The following is a 27,309-nucleotide window of genomic DNA, read 5'->3' as shown; positions in this document are numbered from 1 at the left end:
CTCTTGCTTCAGCCTCCTCGGTAGCTGGGATATCAGGCACCCGTCACCACGCCAGGCTAATTTTTGTATTTTTAGTAGAGACAGGATTTCACCATGTTGGCCAGGCTGGTCTCGAACTTCTGACCTCAGGTGATCTGCCTGCCTCGGCCTCCCAAAGTGCTGGGATTACGGGCGTGAGCCACCATGCCTGGCTGCTCCATTATAATTTATGTGTCCACACCTTGCCCAGGCTTGCACAGATCAGCCAGGCTCTCTCGCCCACCTTATTCTTAGCCCTGCTTCTTCAGCTTTGCTCCTACTGTTTGCTCCTGTCTGGAACACCCTTCCCTTTCTGAAGCCCCTTTCCATCCTTCAAGGCACAGGTCTTCCCCTACCTCCTCCAGGAAGGATGCTCTCACTGAAATATCATCTCTCCCCTTTCTGAACTGCTGCTGCCTTTATAGTCACTTTGGCATATTTTTTCAAGCTCCATTGCTCACTAATTGTTTCCCGTCTGTTGGTTTTGTGTCCCCAGCTAGACTGTGAGTTCTTTGAGAGCAGAACTTCTTTATATAACTCTTGCGTCTCCCACAAGGCTGGGCTCATGGTAGCTACTCCATACTTCTGTGTTGGTCAGTCAACTGGTTCTTTCATGGATTGAGTCAGATCCTGGTACCGACTGTTAACAACCTTGTCCCTAGGGCACCACAGAGGTGCTGGAAATCATCGTGCTGGTAACTGTCACAGTAGGAAGCACGCTTAGATGGGGGAGTCCACTGGAGTGCAGCTCCTCTTATCCTCCTACCGCACCCTACCTACATTGGCACTTCTGCAAGAACGAACCTCTCAGTTACACCACATTTTATCACTCTAGCGTCTTTATGGACCCCAAAAATATCTATCCTATGGAAGTCTCTCCTTTGGAAGACACAGATAACACATGTCTTGGGTCCCCAGATTCTGGAATAGCTAGCTCCTCAGGAGAAACGGAGCACCCAGAGAGAATCAAATGAGACTCACCCAGACCCCCTGTCCAGTCATATTTCCAGAGATAATGTGACACAGGTCCGACTCAATCAGCCTTGATTTTCATCAAAAAGACATGAAGGCCGGGCACAGTGGCTCACGCCTGTAATCCCAACACTTTGGGAAGCTGAGGTGAGTGAATCACTTGAGGTCAGGAGTTTGAGACCAGCCTGGCCAACATGGTGAAACCTCATCTCTACCAAAATACAAAAAATTACCTGGATGTGGTGGCACAAGCCTGTAATGCCAGCTACTGGGGAGGATGAGGCAGGAGAATCACTTGAATCCAGAGGCAGAGGGTGCAATGAGCCAAGATCACGCCACTGCACTCCAGCCTGGGCAACAGAGTGAGACCCTGTCTTAAAAAAAAAAAAAAAAAAAGGTAGAAGCACGGAGTATGCAGAGAATGTTCCGCAGGGCGCAGGACTCAAGGCGGGAGTGGCTGGAAAGACCCTGGACACGTCTGGCTTTGAGAGCAAAGTTAAAGAGTTAATTTTTTTCTAGTAGGCAGTGGGAAGACAAAGCAGTTATCTAATCAGGAAAGGAACATGAACAGATTGGTAGTTTTAGAAAGGTGATGGTTTGGAGAGCATTCCACACCAGGGACCAGCCCTGGAGGTGTGACGGCCAGCTAGACAGTCTGTTGTGACTTTCCAGGCAAAAGAGGTGATGAGAGCAGTAAAGAGGGAGAGGAGAGCAGACTGTTGATATTTAGGATGCAGAATCTGTCGTGCTGTGGTCCTGAGTGGTATATTGGCAGGTGGTGGGGGCAAATGGGAGCAAGGATGGTGAATGATACTAAAGGCTCTATTTAGGGGTGCCACTGAAAGATAAGGAATAGAGGAGAAGGAAGAGAATGCTCAGATGGGCAGTCAATGGTTCACTGTTGAGCGTGTAAGACACCCAGGCAGCTCCGTGCAATGGAAAATCCACATGGATGCTCTGAATGAGTGGCAGAGTGTGTGCAGGAGGCCCATAGGTAGGTGGGACCTGCCACTGTGGTTAGGTGAAAGGTAACAGAAAAGCAAGGACTTAACACTGGGGAAAATCAAAATTTAGGGGCTGGGCCTCAGAGGGATTATGAAGGAGAAGAATCAGGCATGACCAAAGTTCCAGAAGCCAGAGGAGTGGGTTTGAAGGAGAGGCATATGGCAGTGTGCAAAGGGCACAAAGTGGATTGAAAACAGACCTGAGGCAGAAATCTGTTGCATGCGAGCACCCAACATTGCTTTCCTTCATTCCAACACACTGATTTCAGAAGAGGCGAGTTTGTAGCCCATTGTGTTTGGGTGGATCAGACCCTGCTACCCACCCTGAGTTCAGAAGTGGTCACATGATCCTGGTCTGACCCCCTCTGATGATCACTACTTTCTGGCTAAGTTTAGAATTTTGGGATACCAGCTCATACCTGCAATTCCAGCACTTTGGAAGGCCCAAGGCAGATGAATAGTTTGAGCCCAGGAGTTCGAGACCAGCCTGGGCAACATGGTGGAACTCCATCTCTACAAAAAGTATAAAAAATTATGGCTGGGTGTGGTAGCTCACAGCTGCAATCCCAGCACTTTGGGAGGCCGAGGTGGGTTGATTGTTTGAGCCCAGGAATTTGAGAACAGCCAGGACCCCATCACTACTAAAAATATAAAACTTAGCAGGATGTAGTGGCACATGTCCATGGTCTCAGCTACTTGGGAGGCTGAAGTGGGAGAATCATTTGAGGTTGCAGTGAGCTATGATCGTGCCACAGTACTCTAGCCTGGGTGGCAGAGTGAGACTCTGTCTCAAAAAAAAAAAAAAAAGTATAAGAATTAGCCAGGTATGGTGGTACATGCCTGTAGTCCCAACTACTTGGGAGGCTAAGGTGGGAGAATCACCTGAACCTGGGAGGTTAAGGCTTCAGCGAGCTGTGATTGTGTCACTACATTCTAGCTTGCGAGACAGAGTAAGACCCTGGCTCAAAAAAAAAAAAAAAAAAAAAAAAAAAAAAAAAAAAAAAAAAAAAAAAAATTCAGGGATAAGGATGTAACTCATGACAGGCCAATGAGAGTCAATTCTAGGACTTTTGAAACCACTGGAAAAGAGAAATGCTCAATCTATTGGGTTGCTGTCCTGTGAGATAACAGGGCAGAGCTTCCAGAGAGCAATTTGCCACCTCCTGGGGTTCACTGGCTTGAGAATGAAACTAGCACAAGAAAAGGAAGAGCTGAGAGACAGAAACTCCTTGTTGATATTTTTCCCCCTCTGGATCCAGCCACGCATAGATGTTTGGGCCAACACATTTGCTTTGAAGCTTAAGTCCATTTGATTTGGGTTCTGTCCCTTGCGACCAAAGGAGTCTTGAGCCATGTATGGCCACGTAGCTAATAAGAAGCTGCTGGTTGCACAGGCAGCATCTGGGGAAGGCTGGAGTCGAGCCCTGCACTTGCACATCACACAAATGACCATGAGCAGGTCAGTGGCCATGGCCATGGGAAAAAAACTAGAAACGAGTGAGCTGGCTATGTTTCAATACCTGCTAGCGGAAAAACACAATGATTTCCTTTATGTTTTTCAGGGGTTGAGTCATCCAGGTCAGTCCTGGTTTGGCACATTAACTTATTGTTCCTGTCAAGGGAGATGGTTAAGATGGGAGGGTTGATTTATTTGAGTACACATGTGTCAACATCATCCTGGACAAAAAAGAAGTAAAATGCAGATATGCTTTGCTGGCATGTGTTGTGACCCAAGAGGCCTCTTCTTGGCCTCAAAGACCAAAAGCCACGATGTTAGACATTGTTTCAGTCTTGAACTTGACCAAGCATGGGCAGGCACTTGGTATGATGGTGACATAGGGGCCCTGGGAGAGGAGAGTCCTCTCCCCACACCGTGGACAGGGTAGGAGGATTACTTTCTATTGAGTGGTCCGAGACAAGAGTGGTGGGAAGGAGCCAGTTATTTGAAGAAGCCAGGAAGGAGAGCAGAGCAGGTGCTAAGGAGGAGTGAGGAATAGTGAGAAGGCTAGTGTGGCTGAAAAAGGGTGAGTGAGGGGGACAGGGAACTGCCCTAATCTCTCCACCCATTTTGAGTCTTGACCATCTGGTATTCTCTAGCACTTAATATATTTAATCTCACCTTTTGTGCATCAAGCCATCCATTCATCCATTCCGCAAACATTTATCACACCTGACAGTGGGGAGGCGCTAAGTCTTGAAGGAAGGGTTTACCAAGCACAAGGGGCAAGACACATCCCCCGCCACTACCCCAACAGGCAGAGAAAGGTCTGTGAGCCAAGTCCTGGAAAGAAAAAAGCTCACCATTTGGGTGGGGCCTGTTGGGCAGGGCTTTGAATACCCAGGGGCACTCCACCATGTGGAGAGCATAGAAAACCTAAATGCAGAACTCCAGAAAATACTGATATATGGGAAAAAAAATTGTAATGAAATCCATGATTCTGGAATAAGTCAGATCTAGTCTTATACTATATTCTAATACTGCCAAGTGGTAGCAGGAACTGAAGGTTTAAGAGAAAGTGAGAAGAGAAACACTTAAGATGGAGACTATTCTATTAATTAGCTGCTGCTGCTTCTTTTTTTTTTTTTTTTCTGACAACCAAGTAAACACCATCATTAGTTAATATTAGTGATGCCCAGCTTGGTTCAACTTAGACAGCACCTGTTTTCTGCTGAGTGTCATTTGGATTGACTGGCATAGGCCAGAGGGAGCTGTTTCAGGGCCTCAATCAGGCAGTGACATGATCAGATTTGTGCTTTGGAAAGGTCACTGTGGCTGCAGGATGAGGAGGGAAGAGACGGGTGGCTGCTAGCCGGCTGCTGGAAAAATGTACAAGATGAGAGCCAGAATTTGGGCAGAGACAGTGGAGATGCAAATTCCCTGAAAGCAAAAGTTTTGCTCTGTTTCATTCTTTTAGCAGTGCCCAGCAAGAGCTAGGCACAGCCACTGGTAGATTTTTAGAAATGCCTACTGTATTGAATTGTCTGGTACTAAAAGCTACGGGACTCCAGACAAAACAAAACTGTTGCCTCTCTCCGGAGTCTCCCTTCTTGGGAGAGGCATCATAGCGGAAGACAGACCCAGGTAGGGAGTTTTCTGTTGTTGGAAATACTCAAGGTTTTGAGGAACTGTTTGGAGACTTAGAACACACAACTCCTGTTACCTGAACCTGGCCCGTATCTGTCTGTTAGATCTGTGCAGACAAGACATGTGTTAGGCTTGGGGGCTTTTGCTGCTTGATAAACAAACAATCATCTGTCTTTCTATAGGTGGGAGAAAGGCCAATGTTAAAAGGTGTCTTTGAGACTGTGTAGCCCCCTCTTCCACATGAGCATGCACCGCAGACACATCTGGATTCCCAAGGTCCAGAACAAGAAGCTCAGAAATGTGCTTAGATTTCCAAGTGTTCAGTTCTCAATATCATGCCATTCTCTTTGGAGTTTATGATGCCTTCCAGGGAGAGCAGAGCCCACGTGAGCTTTCCAACAGCAAGACTACTGTTGTAATAAATCACATTGCCCATTTGTGGAGCACTTACTCTATGCTGAGGTTGTATAAGGGCTTCACAAATCCTATCTCATTTAAATTGTTTTCACCAAAGATGTGTGTCCCACTGCTGACCTGTTGTGCTAACCATCCCCTCTCAGTACTTGAAAACCTGCTCCTGCCCAAGTCATGGCCTGGCTTCACTGGGGTTCCCTCCTGTACTGAATGAGATGACAACAATGAAACACTTGTCCCCAAAAGTGACTTATTGGATTCGTTGGCAGAATGTTAGAAAGTGGGTATGAAGCCCAAGAAACAGGACGCTGAGCCTCACCAAGCCCAAGAAGTATGACGGAATCCGAGCCCAGGCCAAGAATGAGTCACAATGAAAGCTTTTAAAATGTAAAACCATCAACCTAGATTTCAATTCCAAGGAAACACATACTTGGCCATCGGGGAATGCTTTAAAAAAAAAAAAAAAAAAAAAAATCAAGCTTAAGTTACTTGACAGGAAAATAAAACAGCCAACGAACATTCAAACATAATGATTTACATCCTTCCCCAACTCCCTTCCAATGTGGGTCAGGGCGAACATGGACCATGGACGTGACTGGAGCCAGGAGTGCATGCCTTCTCTGGGTTTCCTCTTCATTAACACTATTTCAGGCACACAATCCCAAACCTAAACACAGCCTGGTTAGAGCTGCATAGTGCTACCTTTGGGCTGTTATGCCAATTTCTTGGATTTTCATGACCTCCCTGCTGTTGGGCTCTTGAGTTGCTTGGGGTGGCTGTTTTGGGAATAGGAGGGTTTTTCTTCCGTTATTTATGTGTGCAAGCAGCGTTCATTTCGCTCAAAGAAATGGAAGCTTGATTGATTTCCTAAATGTAAGAATGAGATTGTCCTGTAATAAATATTTAAGACTGACCAGGAAAGGCGACCACCATCTGCTTAAACACAAGACCAGGAATTATTCTGTTAAGCTTCCTGAACGGAGGGAATGAATGAATAACCATCCTATACAATATTTGCTCAGCACCTGGTAGTTTACAAAGAGTTTTCACTTATCTTATTTGATCTTCACAATAACCCCAGAGAAGCAGACAGGGCACGGATTACGAGGATTACGAAAAACCCACATTTTTTTCTTTCTTTCTTAACAGATAAGGGCTCTAAAGGCTTAAAGTCACTCGAGGGAGGTCAGAGAGTTTGGGGACTAAATCTCAGGTCTCTCATTCATTCATGCACATATTTAAAAAATATTTATCCGGAGCCTGTTCCAAGCCAGATGAGACGGCAGCGGGTACAAAGATGAATAAAACACGGTCCCTGCGTAGGAAGATCACGTTCTAGCCTGGGGGAGAACGCCAGGAAAAGTAAACAAGACCCCCTGCTTTGCGAGGTGATGAGTGCTGCGGAGATAGGAACAGAGTGGGGACCATGTTTCTAATCTGATTCTCCTACCGACGACCAGCTCAGTTGTTATTTACAAATAACTGTCCTCTAAAGGGGCGAGGGGGGAGGCTTGGCCGTGCTACTGGGGTCAGAGCTCGCGGGGGGATCTGCCGCGGGTGAGGACAGAACTCTCCCTTATTGGGCAAATATTTCCTGGGGCACCGCGCTAAGCACACAGGCTCCCCGAATTTCCCTCCCCAGGGCCTCCGTCTTTGGATGGCCTGTCAGCGCGCCCCTGCAGCCCCCAACCCGGCCCGCGAGGCGACCCGGTCCCCTGTCGCCCGAATCTTCCACCGCAGCGAAGCGTCCCCGGGCGAGTGCCCTGCTCTCCGCGCAGAGCGGAAGCTGGCGGGTCCTTACAGTGAACTCGCCCAGCCCCGCTCGCGGCTCTCTCGATTTTATGTCGGTTTCGTTGTATGCATTTTGTTATTTGCCTCAATGGATATGTTTGACATTAATTTTTAGTTGCACAACGAACGCGCGGGAACGTTCTCCGTGAGAGAAAAAGCACGGCGGGGGGCGGTTACCGGCGTTTCCCCCGGTCGTCTGGGGGTCCCGCACGCGCCCCGCGGGTGCCGCTGTCCGGCCGGGGTCCGTGGGTGAGCCGCGGGCATCGGCTTCGCGTCTCCCCGGGCGCGACTCCGCTTTGCAAGCGCTCAGCACACGGGAAACCCTCGGAAAACACACACGTGTGTAAAGTTTGTTCCACGCGGAAACAAAGGACGCGTGGGGGCCGCTTCTGGGGCCTACGTGTTTTGTTGGAACCCCACTCCAGAGTCCGGCGCGCATCCTCGCCCGGCAAGGGGAAGCCGGCCCTGCACTGGGAAGCCGGCCCTAAACAGGCCGGGGGCCCGGAAGGCGCAGCAGCACAGCTCTGCGCCCTCGACCCGCTCCCGCCGAGCGCTGGGCCAGGCCCTTGGCCTCAGGCCTCCCGGGCGGCTCCGGGCCGGACCAGGGTCTCCGTCACTGGGCGCCCGCCTGTTTCTGGGCGCCGTGCTCGGGCCCGGGCGGCTGCTGCCCGACGCGGCCCCGAGGAGCCCCTGCACGAACCCCGCCGACCTGGCCCGGGGCGGCAAGCCGGGGTGCTTAGGGCGCCCCGGGCCTGGCCAACGGCGAGAAACCGGACCCGGGACGCCAGGGGCGCGGGGGGCTCCGGGCCAGGGCCCAGGTGGGGAACAGAGATATTTTTCGCGGGGAGGGGGGCAGGAGGTGTCAAAGTTTTCGGGGAACTTTTCCACTTGAGATTCCACGACCCTGTAGTGCCACCTACAGAAAGCGGCAGCTGGGGAGGGCGGGCGCCCCCAACGACCCCCGACTGCCGGCGGCTGCGCGGCCAGACTGCCTGGAGCTCTCGCTTTTTTTTTTTCCTTTTTTTCCCTCCTGGTTGTTTGTCGGGTACATCTTTTTTCAGAGTGAAAAAAAAAAAAAAAAAAAAAAAGCGAGCGCCGGCGCCTGCAGTAGAGCGTGCTCGGCCTGCAGAGGCAGTCGTCTCCAACTTTTCCTCTCCCGCTCCAACTCCCCGCGCCCAAAACTTCGGCTCTCGGGGAGCCCAAATTTGCCTGCCGCGCAACTTCCACTCTAATGCAGGGACCAAGGGCCCTGGCAGCGGTTTGCAGCCTGGGGGTCACGCTCCCCAGGCTCGGGCCTGCTCGCTGGCCTGCTCCTAGTGCCTGGACCCAGTTGGGGAAGGCGAAACGGGGCGCCCCAGGAGCACCCCGGGAGAGGGCGGAGCACTCTCGTGCCCCGGGGCAGGAGTGCAGGGAGCTCCCGCGCCCGGAACGTTGCAAGCAAGGCTTGCGAGAGTCGCAGGGGGGCACTCGCGAGGGACGGACAGGAAGAGGGCCAGGGGGGACGCCAGAACCCGGGACCACAGCACGGAAACGGCCCGGGGCTGAGCTGCAGTCAGATCCGGGGATGGAGGGAGCCGGAGAAGAGGAGTGAGAAGGCCGGGGAGGCAGGCCCTGCTGTCCTCCTGCAGGCCGGCAGCCTGCTGGCAGTGGAGGACCAGGCCACCCAGGAAAGGAAGGGGTCAGGAGGTCGGGCAGGGCCTCAGCAGGCTCAGACAAGGCCCCAGAAGGGAGCTGCAGGCGCCCTGGAGTCCAGGCCCCAGGCCTGGCTCTGGTTGTCCAAAGAGGGCCTAGGCCAGGCCTCTGGTGGGGAAACTGAGTCACAGCCAGACCTCAGGGCACGGCCTAGACGCTTACGAGCCAAGTTAGGGGTAGAGAGCAAAGACCTTTGGGGGTCTCAGGGAGTAGGGGGCTTCAGGGCCTCCCAGTCTAGAGCTGGATTGGCGAGTTAGACGCTTGTAGATCCAAGGTTGGATTGGGGTGGGGTCTCTGGAACGTTGGATCGCTACGCAAGGATTGGGGGGATTCAAGTGCTTAGAGATCGAAGTCGGTCCTGGGTAGGGGGAGTCAGACAATTGGAAAGCCTAGGCAGTTATTTGGGGAGGGGTCTCGACGCTTTGGCGAAGGGCACAGCTGCGTCTTTTTGGCTTGAGGCCTGAGGCCTTGTCGAGAAGCTTCTGTGAAAGGGTGGGCCGGCCGGGTCAAGAGAAAGAAAGTGAATAAATCAGGAATATAAGTGGGCGGGGGGCCCCTGAGAGGGGGGTCACAAAGGGTGAGACATGGCCACCAGGCGTTTAACCGACGCTTTCTTGTTGTTGCGGAATAATTCCATCCAAAACCGGCAGCTGTTAGCCGAGCAAGTGAGTAGTCACACCACCTCCAGCCCTCTGCATTCACGTAGCATTGCTGCGGTGAGTCTCCCGGCGGCCTCTCCGACACACGGACCGTGTGCACTGCGGCTCTGCCTGTTTGTCTGTCTCTGTCTGTCTCTCTGTTTAAAAAAAGAAGATAAGAATAATAAGACTAAGAATAATAAGATCTCTTGGCTAGAGTCAGGGGGCATCTGTAACCCTGGATGGGGAAAAAGCGGTGCTGTGAGGCCGCAGCTCCACCTCTGCCTTGTCTTCTCCTCACTTCCGCAGCACCCCCCCCCGCATCCCCCGCCTTGGCGTCACTGCGCTACAGGCCGCCTGAAATTTACATATGTTTTAACGCTAACATTGGGAAGCATTGGGCCTTTCTGAAGCCTTTTTGTTTCGTTTTGTTTGAAGCTCCCCTCCCCCCAATAGTGAGCCTCAGTTCGGTCCTAATGGCTGGGTCGCGGGACCGTGGACCCAAATCCTTGCAAATGAAGGACTCCCTCCCCCAAAGAGGAAGCAGTTGTGTTGTTGTTTTGTTTTGTTTTGTTTTTCTGCCCGTTTTAACGGTCCCGCAGCCCTCTGTGTGGCCTTGTTCCCTATGAATAATTGTTTCACTGTTCTTCCTGGGGGCTTGGGTTTGTAAGACTCGAGGTGCTAGCCTCTTCACTTTCCATTTCCCAGACGGGAAATTACGCTTTCCTCTCCATTCGAACTTTTTAAAAAAGCCTGAGGAGGTATATGTGAAAATTAACCCTCTAAAATAGCTTTTTTTTTTTTTCAATTAGCCAGAACCTTTAGTTAGCCTAGCAGTAGTGTTTTTTAAGGGTGGTCCTGGAAAAATTACTGTTTCTGGTTTGTTTTTAATGGGGGCTACTTTTCCCTTTCTGAGCCTCAGTTTACTGCTCTGTTAAATAAGGGGCGAGTCTGGATGATCTATACCAGACAGTGATCGTTAGCTCGGTAATGTCTTCAATTGAAAAGTGAAGTTATGAAACTGGCTGTAGTTTAGACTACCTGCTGTAGGGAGGCTAGGTTGGAATAGAAGCAGCGTTGGAACAGGCGGGGAATAGCCATCCCAGGACCACATTCTTGGGGATTATACTTGATAGGCAATTTTGGAAACCCCGTATTTATTTCACCTCCTAGGGACTGTATTGCCAGTTCATTTTTTTCTTTGTGACTTTATCTAAATGTTTCAGAAAAATTTTGCCATATGTCATGATTATCATGTCTACAGAGACAGTTTCTCCTTTTTGTAAGTCACAAGTGGAGAATGTCTTTGGCCATATAACTGATAGAAAAGTGATTTTAAGCCATATGAGCGGTTTCAGGAATAAAAGCATGTATACTCAGGTCAAAAAGCCTAGAAACAGGGACAGAGTGTGTGTGAGATTTCAATTAAGAAGTTGAAGGGTTTTACATTTATAAACTGAAAGGAATGACATATTGAAATAAATGTAAAGATGTCTGGTAGCATAGAAACGGGCTAATTCTAGCGCTAATTTTGAAGAAAAAATAAGCCAAGAAATCGAGTAGCAATTGGATGAATACAATTCCTTAATGGTACTTCAGTAATGTTAAATAAGAACTACATGTTCCTTAAATGACTTGATTTTTGTGCTGCCTCAAAAACAACTGAAACTGATATTAAGATTTCTAAGGTATCAGTTTTAATTGATTGAAAAACATATTGTTTATTTTTCAATTTTTAATCATTAAGGTTCAAAATACCCTGAACCTTTGGGTAACATGAGGGGTTTTTTTTGTTGTTGTTTTGTTTTTCCCCCATTTAGTCAGACGGTTTAAAAACCTAGTATCTGAGACAGGAAGCTTTTTAAAAGTCCTTCTCTGAATCAAACCACTTTAGAAAATTATTTTCTAAGTTAGGCAATTTTAAAAAATATTTAAGCTAACCAAAATAACTAAAAATGGATAGCTAAAGTATACAGTTTGGAAAAATTGATACGTCAGGGTATATACAGATACATTTAGCTAACTCACAGTTTTTTGAAAATGATTTCTAAACCCAACTAAAAATATATTTCTAAGTCAGAACATTAAAAAATGTTTTCTAAATGTCATGCCATTGAAAATGTTAATATTTGTATTAGTCTGACCATTTAAAATCTTTCTCAGATCATTGAAAGCAGCCATATCATTTAAAATATCCTTATAGTCAATTCATACTGTCTAAAAAATAGGTTTTGCAGTCTAACAAACATAGTTTTCCTGAATTAAAATTTAAAAAGAAAACACGGATTTATATATTTTAGTTGTGTTTAAAAAAATGGCATGTCATAAATTTCTGAAGTATTTAGGGTTGAAGTGTTACATCTTCACTTTGCTTACAGGTGATCTTACAAAATCTATTTCTGCACACAATACGGCGAAATGCTAACAAGACTACATAGAGGTTATGATTTTTTTCAACTTTTCTGGAAGTTGGAAAAGCTTTATAAACGTTTTGAAGCAAAAGCCACGTCTAACACAATTTGTAAAAACTATTGAGTAACTCTTAGCAATGCTTTTCAGTGCATATCTAGCTCATAAAAAATTTAAAGCCTTGTTTCTGATTTGTAAATTTCAAAGCCATGTAACCAAACAATACCATATCTGTCAAATTTTGAATATGGGCTAGGTATTAGGTGACATTAAGGAATTAATTAAATTAATTATAATGCACGACATTTGCTAATTTTACTAGAGATGCCTACTAAAATGTTTAGTGGTGAAATGTCAAGGTGTCTTACCTAAATCCTTAAACCCCTCCAAAAACAGAGGAAGCAAATAAGGCAAATTGTTACTCATTGTTGAGTCTAGTGATGAGTATGTGGGGGACATTTTACCATTTTGTAGGCTTTTCTACATGTTTGAAAATTTTTAAATAGAAACTTAAAATAAGTATATTTGTTATAGTAAAGTAGAACAGTTAAAAAGAGACCATTTGTAAATATATATCTAACACTCAGGCAATTTGAAAGGAAGAAACTAAACCTGAGTTTAACTTAATTTAAAAAATAATAACCTGGAATTTTAAGTTTCTAATTAGAAGAAAAAGCTGTAGACTTTGATCTTGATGCATTTGATACCAACTAAAAATACACCTAAAATAACAGACTTTTTTAAAAAAAAATTACAACCCTGAATTTTGACATCTTTATTTCAGGAAAAAGCTGCAGAAATTAATTGCGGAGTAGTATGTCTCTTACACCTCAAAGCAGAGCACACCTTTAGCCATGTCATTCAAAAGATTTAAACATGCATTTTTTGCATCCTAGTTGGAGGGAAAAAACTAGAATTTGGTTGTTGTAGTGGGGTTATTGTGTGTACCTGTGCGTGCATACAGGGTTTTGCAGCATTCAGGTAAATACGTCAAATAAACAGGAATTTAAGGAGGATAAGCAGTGACCAGATAAACACAAAGCCTTAAGGGCCAGAAGGGACCTAAAGGTCATTTGGCCTAGTGTACCCGTTTGTGATAACCCCTTATGCCTGTCTTGTTTGGCCATGTTCTGTGACTATGACGGAAAATGCCAGCAGCTCCACGATTTTTACCACTAAAAAGTCTTTGCCTGTTAATCCCAATTGTTTGTGTCCTGGGGTCCTGCTTTTAGTTCTGTTCCTTCAGGTCTTCCTTCTGTCTGGTAACCCTGCAGCCTTGTTACCCAGAGTTCTTTCCAGGCTTAGCAGTCCTGGCTTAGAGTGGTTACGTTTCTTTCCTATAAGTGATGTTTAGTTTTTCTGTATCCTTTTTAAAGTTCAGCACCCAGAACTGAACAAAATTCTACTTTTTTTGTGTTCTTAGTTGTATTAATGTTAGTAAAACTGATTGTTAAAAACAGACGGGTTTGACTTTATACACTCCTAACAAAATGCAGTTGTATTTCCCATGCATTTTGCTCTGGCCTCAGTTTTGAGTGCCCCATCACGTTCATGCCTCAGGGCAGCATGAAATAAAGGAAAGAGCACTGAGAATTGAATCTGAGAATTGAGGCCTAAATCCTGTTCTGCTGCAGGCTCAGAGTGTGTCCTTAGGCAAGCTTTTAATCTTTTTGGATATCTTTTGCCTCATTTGTAAACTGAGGGGTTTGAGTTAGGTGATTTCCAGCCCTATGGATTCAACAGTATTTTCTCAAGTTCTGTTTTAATACATTGTTTCTCCTGACTTTAGCTTTAATTTGAAAAGGAGGAATTCATAGTCAACAGCTTTGTGGCTGTAAGTCCAAGGTTACTGACAGAAATCCTTAGAAGTAGCCTACCAGTACCGTGCAAAAGTAACTTTCACATTATTATGCCAGCCAAGTGCAGGTTTTAAGGTAGCAACTCATTCAAGCAGCTTGGCCTTAGGAAACTGAAATGGATTTATGAAGCTAAACAATCATTCAAAAAAAATTGTAAAGTCATAAAGAAATGAATGAAAGGTAGATATTGAGATGCTCTACTGATCTGATGAAATTCTGTATGGATTTGTGTGGTTTCCTTCGATCCCTGGGAATGGATCTAATATAGGGGTTGGAGCTACTTTCTTAGTGTTTACTGCCTAATCTATACTCTGCTTTAAAATAATGCATAATCTATAATTGGAAGCTAGAGTTAATTGGTCTTACATTAGTTTGAAACTTAAGCACATTATTTTTAATAAAATGTGTGCTTTAGGAAAAAAAAGAAATTAAGGATTAACTATGGTTATAAGAAACCTAAGGTTCTTATTCAGGCTTGACTACAATATTAGCTAAGATTTATGGAGAGTTTACTTTGTGCCTGACTCTGGGCTAAGCCCTTTCCATGTGTAAGCTTGGCTCGTCTTCACAGTGCTCTATCAAATAAGTACTATTGTTTTTCTCAGATACAGATAAGGAAACAGATTTTAGAGGAGGTAGGAAACTGGCCCCGCATCACCCACCTGATGGGTTGGGGGCTGTGACTGGAACTCTGGCAAACCTGGCTTGAGAGCCCCGTGCTCACCTCCTGGGCCACTCTGGTGTTGGCTGCATTTTCAGAACTTGTGTTGCAGATCCTGGAAAATGGAAGGACCTATTGTTTAAAAACAATTTTTTTTTTTTCTTGCAAGAGGCTAGCATCTTTCTTTATCTCACTTTTACAAACCTTACACAGTCAATTTTAACTTGCAGATTGAAGGTTCTAAGTTTTAGTACAAGCTGAGTCTGTTGGAAAATTAGTTCTCTGTCTTTAGAATCCAAGTATGAAATCATTATATATTTCTCTTTAGATCTACTTGCTTTTCTGCTTTTAAAGATTCCATGGGAGCAGTGAGGCTTACTTTGAGAATAAGGGTACTTTGTTGGATAAAAGTGAAGCAAACTTTTATTTTGGCAGTAACGGAAATAAAGTAAATATCACTATAGTATAGACCTGTGTTTCCAACTCATTTTGCTCAACTTTTCCAGACTTCCTGAGTAAACACAGATGGGTTTCCACTGATTTTTCAGTTTTATGTAGAAAGTTCTTTAGACTATAAATTCTACATGCTACTTGGAGTTTTCAGTATTTGCTTGATTGCATGCCATTGGCAGGTCAAAAACCTAGATTTAGACATAAAGATTTAGAAGGTGATGATGTGTAGTCATGTGTTTTCATTTGGCTTTATTTTGGTCTTTCCTGATGGTAATTCTAAATGTTTTAATTCAGGTCTTGACTAAATTTCCTGGTAATTTGGTGGCAAGCAGAGCTTCGAAAGCCTTCTATTTTTAAGTAGCAGAATGGTGGGGAGGGTCTTTGAAAAGGTGACCTTAATTTAATATTCCTGATGTGGTGGTAGCTGCCTATTACAAGTAATTCCCTGAATTGTTAATAAAATTAGAGAGGCTGGAGGGTGGGGTGGAAAGAGACCTGAACACCTGGGTCTGTCCCCAGTCTGACCATTAACAAGGTCTGTGGCTTCCAGCAATGCATTTATACATTTTGAAGCTTAGTTTTCTTATTTGTAAGAAAAGAGTTATTTCTAGCCCTAGAATCCCATGATTCAGATTTCACCTCTTATCAATTAATAATTGTAGCAATCAGAAGATCAGGGTGTGTGTGCTCGGTTAATAATCCAAGAGCATAGGCACATGTGCAGCCGAGATTTTAACCGAGGTTTGCAATAGTGCATCGTTCACAGATTAAATGCCAGGGAGCCGCTGCAGAATAGGAAGAAGACTGAGATACTCAAGTTAGGGGTTTTGTCTTGCATCATGTTTTATTAATAAAAGATTTTAATGTTCTCTTAATGTTAAGCTTTTAAAAAATAAAAACATTTTTTCTTTGTGAAGTAAAAGGTAATTAAATCAGATTTCCATTTGATACTATCTTTATTAATATCGTCTAGTACTACTATTATGGCAGGGTGTGTATAGAGTTCTCTTTTGCTCTCATAGAAAATTGTGGAAGGAATGAAGAGGATTTGCAGCTTTCCATAATGTCATCTAATTGAATTTTTACATGGAGTAAAATTTGATTACATTTTTATTGCTATCATTGTTTAATAATATTTTGGCCCTGATACAGCAGCTTCATTTGCACTATTTTTAAATAAGAAAGTTGTTTTTTTATTTTCTAAATTTACTGCTAAACATAAAAAAACACAATTGATTATTGAATATCACCACAAATTATTTCAGTGATCAATACTGTACAAAAAAAAGAGCTAGTTGTTTAGATTATCTGTCATTAGTAAATGTCTGTCCAGAAGATAAGAGTTCCATGTTGACCTAAAAAAGAACCGTTAGTTTTCAATTGAAACTTAACCCTCTGGTGTCATGCTTCTCCCTTCCCACTCCCCTTAAAAGAAAAAATGTATTCTTACCTTTTGTTTTGTCTCGTTTGCTTGCTTTTATAAGAGCTTTATGAATAACTGTATGCTTTCTAGCTAATAATAATACATACCAAGAGATGGTAAGAGTTTTTCTTTTATTTTGCCACCTGTGTCTCTCTCCGGGAAAGAGTGGTTTCTCAGCTCTCTTACTACCAGGGATGAAGCCGTGTCTGCGGGATGTAATTTGCAGAGACCTTGCATATGTGGTCACTCACATATTATCTGAATACGGCTACAGACAGTTTCTGTGGGTCGTTCATTTTTTAATTTTGTTGCATTTGCAGGTCTGATTTACATGTTAAAATATACATTTATTTAACATGATAAAATTACATTTTAGCTCTGTTCTCATTTTATTTTCCTAAGGGAAATTAGAATGTGGTATTGTATGTGATATTTGGTGTTTATGAAACAGATTAACAGCATATTTTAGTGAAACCAAAGCAAGTGTGTTTTATCTGTTTCCAGTGTATTTTAATATTTACAATCATGTTTTGCTTGTTTCCTAGCTCATTTTCAAAACAACCGCAGTAAATAAAAATAAAAGCATATATTGATGTAGCTTATTTTAAAAAAAGAAGAATCAAAAGGAGATTTTAAAATACCTTGCTTAGTGGATCTTTATATTTAGTTAGCTTAAAATCTCAGTGTTTTCTCAACTGACCATGCCTTGTCTGTCTGTCCCATGCTGCTTTCTTTTTGCTTTCCCTAACTGGATGGGACTGATGGGAACAACATGTCTCTTCAGGAGCTGGACGAGGTATTGTGTTTTGAATATTTTTATATGTTGGGTAATTTGAGATTATAAAATACCTGCTTTTCCTGAAGTCTTTGCTCATATATAAAATGCTAACAGCTTATAAATATTTAGCATTTGTTTTGATTACTTTCTAATTTTTTTTAACAGTTTAATATGTAGAATTTAATATATTTTCACACCATGTGAACTGATGATTTGAAAAAGGCTTTGGGAAGATTGTTTACTACTCTTGGGAAAGTGTCTCAACTTTGGAAGCAGTGAAAAGGTTGAACACTTTCTTCAAGGAAGCCAGAATGTTTCGGGAATTAATGTCTATAGCTTCCTGATTTCTGAGAGGTGAGTGGTGCACTTGCTCAGGTAGACAGTATAGAAGACCAGCGTGTCTGTGAAGGCCCTAAGAGAGAAGGACTGTAGCCATGGCAACTGTGGGAGGGTCTTCCTTGTCACTCCTGTCTGGAATGAGTTGACACTCAGTGGATGCCCCTGAAGCTGTTGTCACCTGGGCCCAGTTCTGCATCTCCTAGCTGGGGGTGCCTTTGGCCTTTTTATTAGCTAGTAGCAACTTTCCCAGAAGGTGGAGAGAGTATATATTCAAAGCACTTTATTTTAGTAGCCCTAGTAAAAGGGTTGAGAAAAAATGAGATGAAAACTGTTGTTAATGTTTGTGTCTATTGTCTGTTTCAGCATTGAAGGGGTAAGAATATTTTTCCTGAGTATAAAGTGATGGAGAAGTGAGGGTTGTTCTTGTTTGTTTTCATTTAGAAGTATGAACAGTAAAGTAGGATTGGGATCACTGTCCTTAAAACCAGTGGGGTCCTAACTATTAGATTCAGATCTACCTATATATTCTAAAAACCTTAACTAGTTGATAATGACAACAGACTGAGCACAGCCTAAATAGCTGTCGTTGGGAGCTGGTTAAATACATCGTGTAGCATCTCTGACCCTCTGTACCAGGCAAATAGTGAGGCCCATCCATGAGAGCTGCAGTGGAATGAGCCCAGACACATGGCAGAGTGGAAAGACCCAGATGCAGAGTAGCGTGGATAATGTGATTCCTGCTCCTTTTTGTTTTGTTTTGTTTTGTTTTTTCAGGAAAAAATAACTCATATCTATGCTTGTGTGTGCTTAAAAAATTCCTGAAAAGATATACAAGAAACTGTTAACAGTGAATACAACCCAAGAAACATCTGAGATAGAAGAAAAACTTCCTTTCTATTACAAACTCTTTTCTTAGGGTGCATATATATTTTTAAACCATGTGCATGTATACTTTGCCACTAAAAACAATTAGTTAAAAAAAAAAAAACCCACTTAACTGGTAGCTGACTGAGCCAGGTGTCATGGTCATGCCTGCGTGGGGGTTTCCTTTCCAATTCAGGAACCTCACCGCCAGCTCCCCGCTTGGGCACTGGGCACTGGAGAGGGCCCAGCTCACACACATGAAGGTAGGGACCTCTGGAGCACAGTGGACGTGGGTGGATTTGCTGATCAATCTTTAAAAATGTTAAGGCTTGGGGGCTTGGAGAGCAGGCATTCTGAGTTAAAATAGATGTTGCTATTGGCTGAACAGTTTGAAGCTATGGAGCTTCTGACCTCAAAAGGAAGTGTATAGGGTGCGGGGGAGGGTAACAAATTATAGAACCACTTAGGTTGAAGAACCATTTGAATAATGTTCCAAGGAGGGGCACATAAGTGGTCATAATTACTTCGGGGTCTGCTGTCTGAACCGATTTCCAGTCTTTCCTACTTCCTTTTTCAGGCAGCAAGTTCCAGAAACTGGCTACTCACTGCATGAACTTGGCAGGCCCTTTTGCTTTTCTTATGCTTCACCTCTAAGGGCTTAAAAGGGAGTCTTCATGCTCCGTGATCAGAGGCCCTGCGTAGAGAGCACTGTCTCCTCCATGCGCACCCCAGTGCTATGAGAAATGCAGGTTGCTGCCTCATCGTGGGTGCCCACAGCCACCTCCTTTCCTTGTGCGTTTCACTTGCCCCTTTTGCTCTTTTGTCCAGCACCATTATCTTTTTCATGAAGTGTGACTTCCACAATTGTCCGTGACGTACATTTTATTTACCTCGTTCATTTATTCCACTCATTTCTTGTCAGCTCACTCAGCTGGCTGTGATTGTGCATTCAGGACTCTGAAGTGCCAGGTACTGGCCTAGGAGCTGGGGCTGTGGTTGGGGACAGTGTCCAGAGGCTTCTTTGAAGCTGAAGCAAGGCCTCACATTGGCGTCTCTGGAAATAGTAAACGCCCAGCTCCGGAGTGGATTAGATAGTAGCCACCCCTTTATAGGTGAGGCCTGAACAAATGTCCCTGAGTGCACATCTCCCAGGGTGAAGGCATCGACGGCCCCACTTCAGGGGCTTCCTGCGGTCATTCTCCTCCTCTAGCCTGAGTCCCCTGGAGATGTCACTTTTCCTTCTCAGAAAACACTAAGTAAGGTGTTCCTGAGGAGGAAGCCGAGCCCACCATTGGTTCTCTTACCCAGGGAAGTGTCTGGCCCTCTCCTTTGTTCTCTATCTTTAATCTACTTCCCGTCTTATGACAAAGAAATCTCCCAAGTTTGGGAGTTTTTAAATTCAAGGTAAGAATTATTTTAAAAGTCACAAGATGTAAATATCAAGCCCCCAAACCACACTGCCTGGAGGATGGGTGATTGGTGCACATCTGAGAGTGCCTGGGCCGGGCCCCAGTGTCCATGTTGGTGAAATAGGGAGCGGCACCCCTCTGAAGGATTGCTGTTGGGACTGGCGTGGGCCAGGTCAGTAGCAGTGCTCAGCACAGTGCTCACAGAAGGCAGAGAGGGACGGATTGCTCCCTTCCTTGTTCTCCCCCTCAGAGTGTGTATGTTAGTTGAGGAAGAAGGAAAATCAGTGCAACTGACAACAGTATCAGGATGATGTGATTCTCAAGTGTTTTTATCTCTATATTTTTTGTATCATTTTATTTATTTTTGTTTATCTATTTTTTTGAGACAGAGTCTCACTCTGTCACCCAGGCTAGAGTGCAGTGGCGCAATCTCGGCTCACTGCAACCTCTGCCTCCCCGTTTCAAGCGATTCTTCTGCCTGAGCCTCCTGAGTAGCTGGGACTACAGGTGCGTGCCACCATGCCTGGCTATTTTTGTTTTTTTGGTTTTTTTTTTTTTTTTGTATTTTTTGGTAGAGACGGAGTTTTGCCATGTTGCCCAGGCTGGTCTCAAACTCCTGAGCTCAAGTCATCCACCCGCCTTCACCTCCCAAGTGCTAGGATTACAGGTGTGAGCCACTGTACCATCCTATACCATTTTAAAAGTGTTTATTTTGACCATTTATTAATTTCATAATCAGAAAAGGTAAGCATTATTTTAAAATTAGCACAGGTTTAGAAAAATGTAGTGCTGACATCACTTTTTTCTTTTATCTACATGCTTATTCCCTTCTCCAACAATTCGGATTTCTTAAGCCTAATTGTCTGTTAGCAAAGTGGTCTGACTTCATCATACAGGCTCCCAGAGTTTCATGTGGAAGCATGAGTTGCCAGTCTGTTGATTTTCAGTGTCCCTTCTGGACTTGTTAAGTGTTCATTGCCATAGACAGTCCAGAATTATCAGTATTGTTCTCATTACCAATGCGTTATGGCTAAGCTTAGTTGATTTTTTTAGATGGGGAAGAGGTGTATCTGACTTTTCCAATCTCCACAGAGGCTTTGCTATTTCTGTAATCTTAGGCTACACTAAATCAGCCTTCAGGGAAAGGCGGGGTTTTAAGAGTAGGAGGGCTGTAGATCTGGAACAGCAAGATTTATAAGAGAGAGTGTGTATGTTCCTTCCATAGGTGGACAACTTGTCCATACTGGCTGGTACTCTTTAAAGGGACAAATGTCAACATCTAAAGTGGATCAAAGGCAAAAGATACGTTTGGTGAGACTAGCAGGAAAGCCATTGGGTGTGCTGTTTTGAACTGTTGGGTTTTTTCTGCATTTCTCTCAGGAAGGCTGGCTCTAGGTTAGGGCAGCAGACCCCAGTAGTTCTTGGAGAGAGGAACTACATATCAAAGAGACAAGAATTCTTAATTCTCTTAAGTACAATTTTTATTTAAAAAATATGGAAAGATTTTTTTACTTCAGAAGCACAAATTAATTAATTAATTTTTTGAGATGGAGTCTCTGTTACCCAGGCTGGAGTGCATTGCCGCGATCTCGGCTCACTGCAACCTCTGCCTTCCGGGTTCAAGTGATTCTCCTGCCTCAGCTTCCTGAGTAGCTGGGATTACAGGTGCATGCCACCACGCCTGGCTAATTTTTGCATTTTCAATAGAGACGGGGTTTCACCATGCTGGCCAGGCTGGTCTCGAACTCCCGACCTCAGGTGATCTGCCTGCCTCTGCCTCCCAAAGTGCTGGGATTACTGGCGTGAGCCACCACGCCTGGCCGCACAAATTTATTTTTAAAAAAGCTTTAGTAACCAACATCATATATTTAGAGGGGCCACCATGTTGAAATTCAGCAGGGGTAAGTGAAGAGAATTAGAAATCTGGCCATTTTTTAAGATCTGTATGAAATAGGATGACAACTTGGAAATTGATATATGTGCTAGATCTTCAACAAATAAGAAGACATGTAATTAAATGTTTTTAAATGAGAAGTGAGGTTTCTGAAATTAAAAGGGTGTTTATTTTGCACATAAAAATTTTTTATGTCCATATTTGTTCCCATTTCAAATAGTTGATGTTTATCTTCAACAATTGTTTTCCCTTCCCAAAACATACTGTCTTGTTTTTTAATAGTACATACTGTGATACACATTACAAATCCATACTGATAAAAGAAATGACACACTTCTTCTCAGTAGGGCCGTGTTTCTTTATCATAATGAACTATAGCTATAGACTGTGTCATAAAAGAGCCAAATTATTCGCTATTTAAAGTTTTCACTCCCAAAGAATCAGTTGTTCTATCTTACTGGCAAAACCCTGATACAGTGTATGGGAAAGCTATACCAGCTGAGCAGGCTGGCATCCGTGCCCTTTGTGTAGGGATCTCTTAATTAGCAAGCTTCCTTAGGACCCTTCACAAAGAGTGTGTTCTCCCCACTTTTGATCTACATCTAATTTGGGGGGAACACCTGCATAAAATCAAGTACTACTTCAAAGAGTTGTATTCACTTCAACTGATTTTTCATAATGTGGTTTATAATTTGTTGTTTTGGATAAAATGATGCTAATCCTAATGCAGGTAAATTTAGATAGATACCATCTCTCTGTCTTCTTTAGTTAAAACGTATTTGTAAACAGTCAAAACAGTACAAAGTAAGATCATGAGTTTAAAATTTATAAAATCACTGTAAATAATTACTGTATTGAAATGTGTAATAATAAAATATAGTGGATTCGATAATAAACTGGTGTGGTAGAAATTCTAGGACCCATGAAGAGGTACTTTAGCAATTTTAGATTTTACTTTGTATAAACAGCTGGAGTTCAAGTTCTGTTCCAGTCCAGCAGTGCCTATAGAGAGCACCTGATGTATGGCTGGCAGGTTCTGGGAACGGGGCCTGTGGTTTGTCCCCCTGCTTTTTAGTCAGTGTGTCTTCCACAGAGTTGTGTGCCTCTTGGTGACTTTGGAGCAGGAGTTGTTGAGGAATAAACAAGTCTTCCTCTGATTGCTTGACACTGGCCTCCTCTGTGCCTGCGCTGTAGAGGGTGAGGTCTGCTTCTCTCTGTCCACGGATGGTCAGGAAGAGAGGGTGATCTTTACTGACACTTAACGTCACTCACTGGGGGCCTATCCGATAGTCCCTGGGGTAGTAGGTGGGAAATGAATCAAACTACTGTATTTTCTTGTTTTAATCTGATGGCTTGTCTTGATTTCATTTTCTTAGCAAATTGCAGTTATAGTTCATGGGCCTGTGGAGTGATTGGCACCTTTGAGGGTGGAAGGGGTTTTTGGAGTCAGCCGACCCAGGTTTCAGTCTGTCACATAATAGCTCTGTGACCTTGGGCAAGCGACTTTTCTGAGTTTCGATTTCCATATTTATAGGTTAGAATAATAGTTTCTAGCTCACCTAGTTTTTGTGAGGATTAAAATAATGTCAAGAATGTAAAATTCCTATTGGTGAACGCTTAAAACTAAACAGAACGTGGTGGTGGTAGAGAATTACCACTTCAGGGCCTGGGAGCCCGAAACAGTGCGGGTTTGGATGACACACCATTTGTTTAAGAAATGACACTGGCCCTGCAGCATCCCCGCCGTGCGAGCACTGGTGGGCTCAATCACGGCTCCTGGATGCACTGGGATTAGTGAATGGGGCTGGTCCGTCCAGCAGGGTCATTGCCCAAGATGCGCTCCCTGAGTGGACACATGCCCCAGAGCGCACAGAAAGCCTGAAGCAGATGGTGGCAGAACCGCCTGGGGTGTGCAGGGAGGTTGATGGTGAAGATACCAATTTGCTTTTAAGAATTTTACTGTGAACTCTTCAGGATTTAGGACCTATTACTTGAAGTGTTCTTTTAATCTTAAGTTTTTCTTTATATGACATTTTTTCCCCTTCATCTGTGGATTTTAAAATTTTGTCTTGTTCCTTTATTATTAGAAAAGGAAATAAGTATTTAATGAATGAAAAAATAAATTTAGATAAATGCAAGGAAGAGGGAAGAAAAGCGGTATGAATTTTTCCCCCAACTCTACAGTGTGATTTAGAAAATTTCCAACGTATTATCTATAAAGGACTTTTAGAGATTATTTTCCATTATACTTTGATCATCATTTGGATCTTTTGAAATTGGCATTTAAAAATTCTGAGCCCTGGAGGGCACCTCAAGAGCTTTTCAACCGATTCACTGCCTGCAGGCAAGAAAACAGCTTAACCGTGCCAAACCCATGATTTCCCTCCCTGTTTTGTTTTTTGTTTTTTGTTTTTTTTTAAAGACAGTTTTGCTCTTGTTGCCCAGGCTGGAGTGCGATGGTACAATGGTACAATCATGGCTCACTGTAACCCTCACCTCCTGGGTTCAAGCAATTCTCCTGCTCGGCCTCCCGAGTAGCTGGGATTACAGGTGTAAGCCACCATGCCCAGTTAATTTTTGTATTTTTAGTAGAGAATGGTTTTCACCATTTTGGCCAGGCTACTCTTAAACTGCTGACCTCAGGTGATTGCCTTGGCCTCCCAAAGTGCTGGGATTACAGGCGTGAGCCACCACACCCACCCGATTTCCCTCCCATTCTTAAAAGCTTTCTACGGCAGTGTCTTATATAGTTAAAATAAACAAGAACCATCGATATCATTTCAAAATAAGGGGAAATGTTGCCTGTGGACATTTAAATGAAGAAAAGAAATGACAGTGTAAGATTGCATTGAGATCTTAAGGACTGCTTTTGCCAAATGGTAGATAATTTGCTAGCAGTTTTAGGCAGTTGTTTCACACATCTTAACATGTGGTTAATGACTGTGTGACTGAGATAACTGGATCAGCCCTCTTTCCAAAATAAGCTAAGCGTATTTAAGTAAACCTTGCTACTATTGAGCATTTTGTAGTTGTTTCATTTACCACCTAGTTTTGTGTTTTTTTCCACTTGTAACTGATCACACGAATCATTGCGGTTCTTGCGGTTCTATCACAGTACTAGTACTAAGAGGTATTTATTTTAAGGATCTGTTGTTGACTTTTTGATTACATTTCTATAGCCAGATCAAGTCAAATTCACGTTCTCAAGTATATCCAAGGAAATTAAGAGCTGGTGCATGAAAAGATAGGAGAACAATCCAAATCCTAGCAGTTATCAAAAGCAAGTTTATAATACAGGCAAGTGCATTCACTCCTTTCTATATATTTTCAAGGAGCGACATTTAAGAGAGAGTAAACATTCACTCCTTTCTGTATCTTTTCAGGGATCAACATTTAAGAGAGAGTAAGAGTATTTGTATCTAAATTAGATTGGAATAATTTTTTTCCTGTCCCTTTACTTTCCTGTAGCTTGCTGATGACCGTATGGCACTTGTGTCAGGCATCAGCTTAGATCCAGAAGCAGCAATTGGTGTGACAAAACGGTCACCTCCTAAATGGGTGGATGGAGTGGATGAAGTAAGTTGCATGTTAGTTTCATACCATCTTGTTTTTTTAAGTAATTATGACAACGTATTTTAAGATATCTGTCATATAAACGAATTTGGCTGCACTTGAATGTATATTTCTAGAAATACTTTAGGTTAAGATGTCTTTGTGTGTGTTAATGATTTTAGCTTTAGTTTTAACACTGGTAGTAACTACGTGAATTATAGGAATAAATTGAAAACCATGCAACAAGGAAGAATGCTATGTGATTTTCTGGTAATTTGAATTAAAGCTGCTCACACATCAGCAAGCCAACAAGTTTGCTGTAGACCGAATTCTGTATGCGGAGTGTAGCTGATTGTCTCGGAGGCAGACCAATAGCTTGCCTGGCATCAGTGGAGTTCTGTGACTTCATTTGCTTAGATTCAGTATGATGTTGGCCGGATTAAGCAGAAGATGAAAGAATTGGCCAGCCTTCATGACAAGCATTTAAACAGACCCACCCTGGATGACAGCAGTGAAGAGGAACATGCCATTGAGATAACTACCCAAGAGATCACTCAGGTGAGGAGTGCAAGTGAGTCCTGGGGAAACCAGTGAGCCTTCTCATGGCAATCTCAGAAACTAGAGTGTTACTCAAAGTCAGTCTCCTGGAGTTCATTTCCCAACCCGAAGTTCTCAAAGGGACCTCAGTAGGCCCAGAAGTCCTCCAACTGTCAGCGTAGGTACCTGTGAGGCCTTGGAGGTGTGGGGACTGTTTTTCAATTGTTGGCAGATACTACTGTGGACTGATAAAGTAAATATGAAATTTCAAACATTATCGAGTTCAATCTTTTGATTTTAAAATGTATAGCTAATATTGTATACTAGTGGTAAGAAATTTTAATGCTAAAATATAGTCCTCATAATTGAAAAAACAACTTAGTATCCTAGAAAAAATTTTTATAAAATACTAAATTTGATTAATTTTAAAATAATAGGACTAGTGTTTAAACTTCAGTGTTTACATTTTTTACTTAAGTCTCTTGGGTGCTAATTATCAGAGGAATATGGTGCTTTGAGAAAAGCCCTGGGGTTTTGGAATGTTTGAAACCTCACTCTTATCAGTTTAACAGTTACATGATTCTCATTTAATCCCTCTGACTCTAGTGTTCTCATCTGTAAAATGGGACTAATAATAATAGTACCATCCTCATAGGATGCTTGTTAGGGATTAAATGAGAGGAATGCAATAATAATATGATATATGATAATACAGGTTGAACATTCCTAATCTGAAAATCTGAAATCCAAAATGCTCCAAAATTTGAAACTTTTTTTTGAGCGCCAATATGACACTCAAAGGAAATGCTCATTGGAGCATTTTGGATTTCAAATTTTCAGATTGGGGTATTCAACTAGTAGGTATTCTGCAAATCTTCCAAAATCTCCCAAAATTTGAAATCCTAAACATTGTCGATCCCAAGCATTTCGGATGAGGGATACTCAGCCTGTCTAACGTGATACGTGAGCAGCTGGGCACACAGCAGGCCTTACACGGCAGGAGCTGAAATCTAGTGAAATCTTTCTGTTTGTATAAATTAAGCCACAGATTCATTTTCCTAAACCAGCCTGAGTGAACAGAGCCTCTCACTTCTCACTCGGGCTTGTGATGATGGCAGTGTTAGCAGAGGGGCTTCTCTCCCAGGCTTGCCCTGAGCCTCGGGCTTGTTCTCTTAGCTCTTCCACAGGTGCCAGCGTGCCGTGCAGGCCCTGCCGAGCCGGGCCCGGGCCTGCTCCGAGCAGGAGGGGCGGCTGCTTGGGAACGTGGTGGCCTCGCTGGCGCAGGCCCTGCAGGAACTCTCCACCAGCTTCCGGCACGCACAGTCGGGCTACCTCAAACGTGAGTGCTGCCCGGGCCTAGTGAAGGGATTTTGAGTAAGAAAAGCACTTTATGTTTTCTTTTTTGCGACTAATTTTTCATTTAGTCCAATACCTTTCATTGTTACCTTTTGAACACGTTCACACCTTATGCAATAAAGGGAAGCCTCCTCCTCATGTGAAACCCTGGCTTGGAATGA

The 27,309-nt window shown here is 43.5% G+C and overlaps 1 protein-coding gene and 1 long non-coding RNA gene across 7 annotated transcripts in view; one reads left to right on the top strand and one right to left on the bottom strand.

The window, feature by feature from the left end:
• The first annotated feature begins 8,780 nt into the window (after positions 1-8,780).
• The window catches only part of STX16 (syntaxin 16), a 28,434-nt gene continuing 9,905 nt past the window's right edge, over positions 8,781-27,309 (top strand). Inside the window, exons 1-5 of one of the 6 annotated variants that reach the window (XM_008012869.3) lie at positions 8,781-9,692; positions 17,204-17,215; positions 25,172-25,279; positions 25,673-25,813; positions 26,969-27,131. In XM_008012869.3, the coding sequence (XP_008011060.1) occupies positions 9,561-9,692; positions 17,204-17,215; positions 25,172-25,279; positions 25,673-25,813; positions 26,969-27,131 (556 nt within the window). In that variant the 5' untranslated portion in view covers positions 8,781-9,560. Of the gene's footprint in view, positions 9,693-17,203; positions 17,216-17,273; positions 17,552-17,574; positions 25,001-25,171; positions 25,280-25,672; positions 25,814-26,968; positions 27,132-27,309 lie in introns of those variants that run through there. The other 5 variants (XM_008012883.3, XM_008012876.3, XM_008012893.3 and 2 more) reach the window with 5 other exon arrangements.
• LOC140708785 (uncharacterized) lies at positions 9,666-16,551 on the bottom strand. The gene is made up of 3 exons (XR_012088989.1): positions 16,447-16,551; positions 14,545-14,658; positions 9,666-9,772 (listed from the first exon to the last, which is right to left on the bottom strand). It is a non-coding gene; the product is annotated as an uncharacterized lncRNA (long non-coding RNA).

The sequence above is a fragment of the Chlorocebus sabaeus genome, chromosome 2 (assembly GCF_047675955.1).
Source record: "Chlorocebus sabaeus isolate Y175 chromosome 2, mChlSab1.0.hap1, whole genome shotgun sequence".
Classification (NCBI taxonomy): domain Eukaryota; kingdom Metazoa; phylum Chordata; class Mammalia; order Primates; family Cercopithecidae; genus Chlorocebus; species Chlorocebus sabaeus.
The sequence above is the reverse complement of the archived record's forward strand: the minus strand, read 5'-3'. Positions and strand labels throughout refer to the sequence as shown.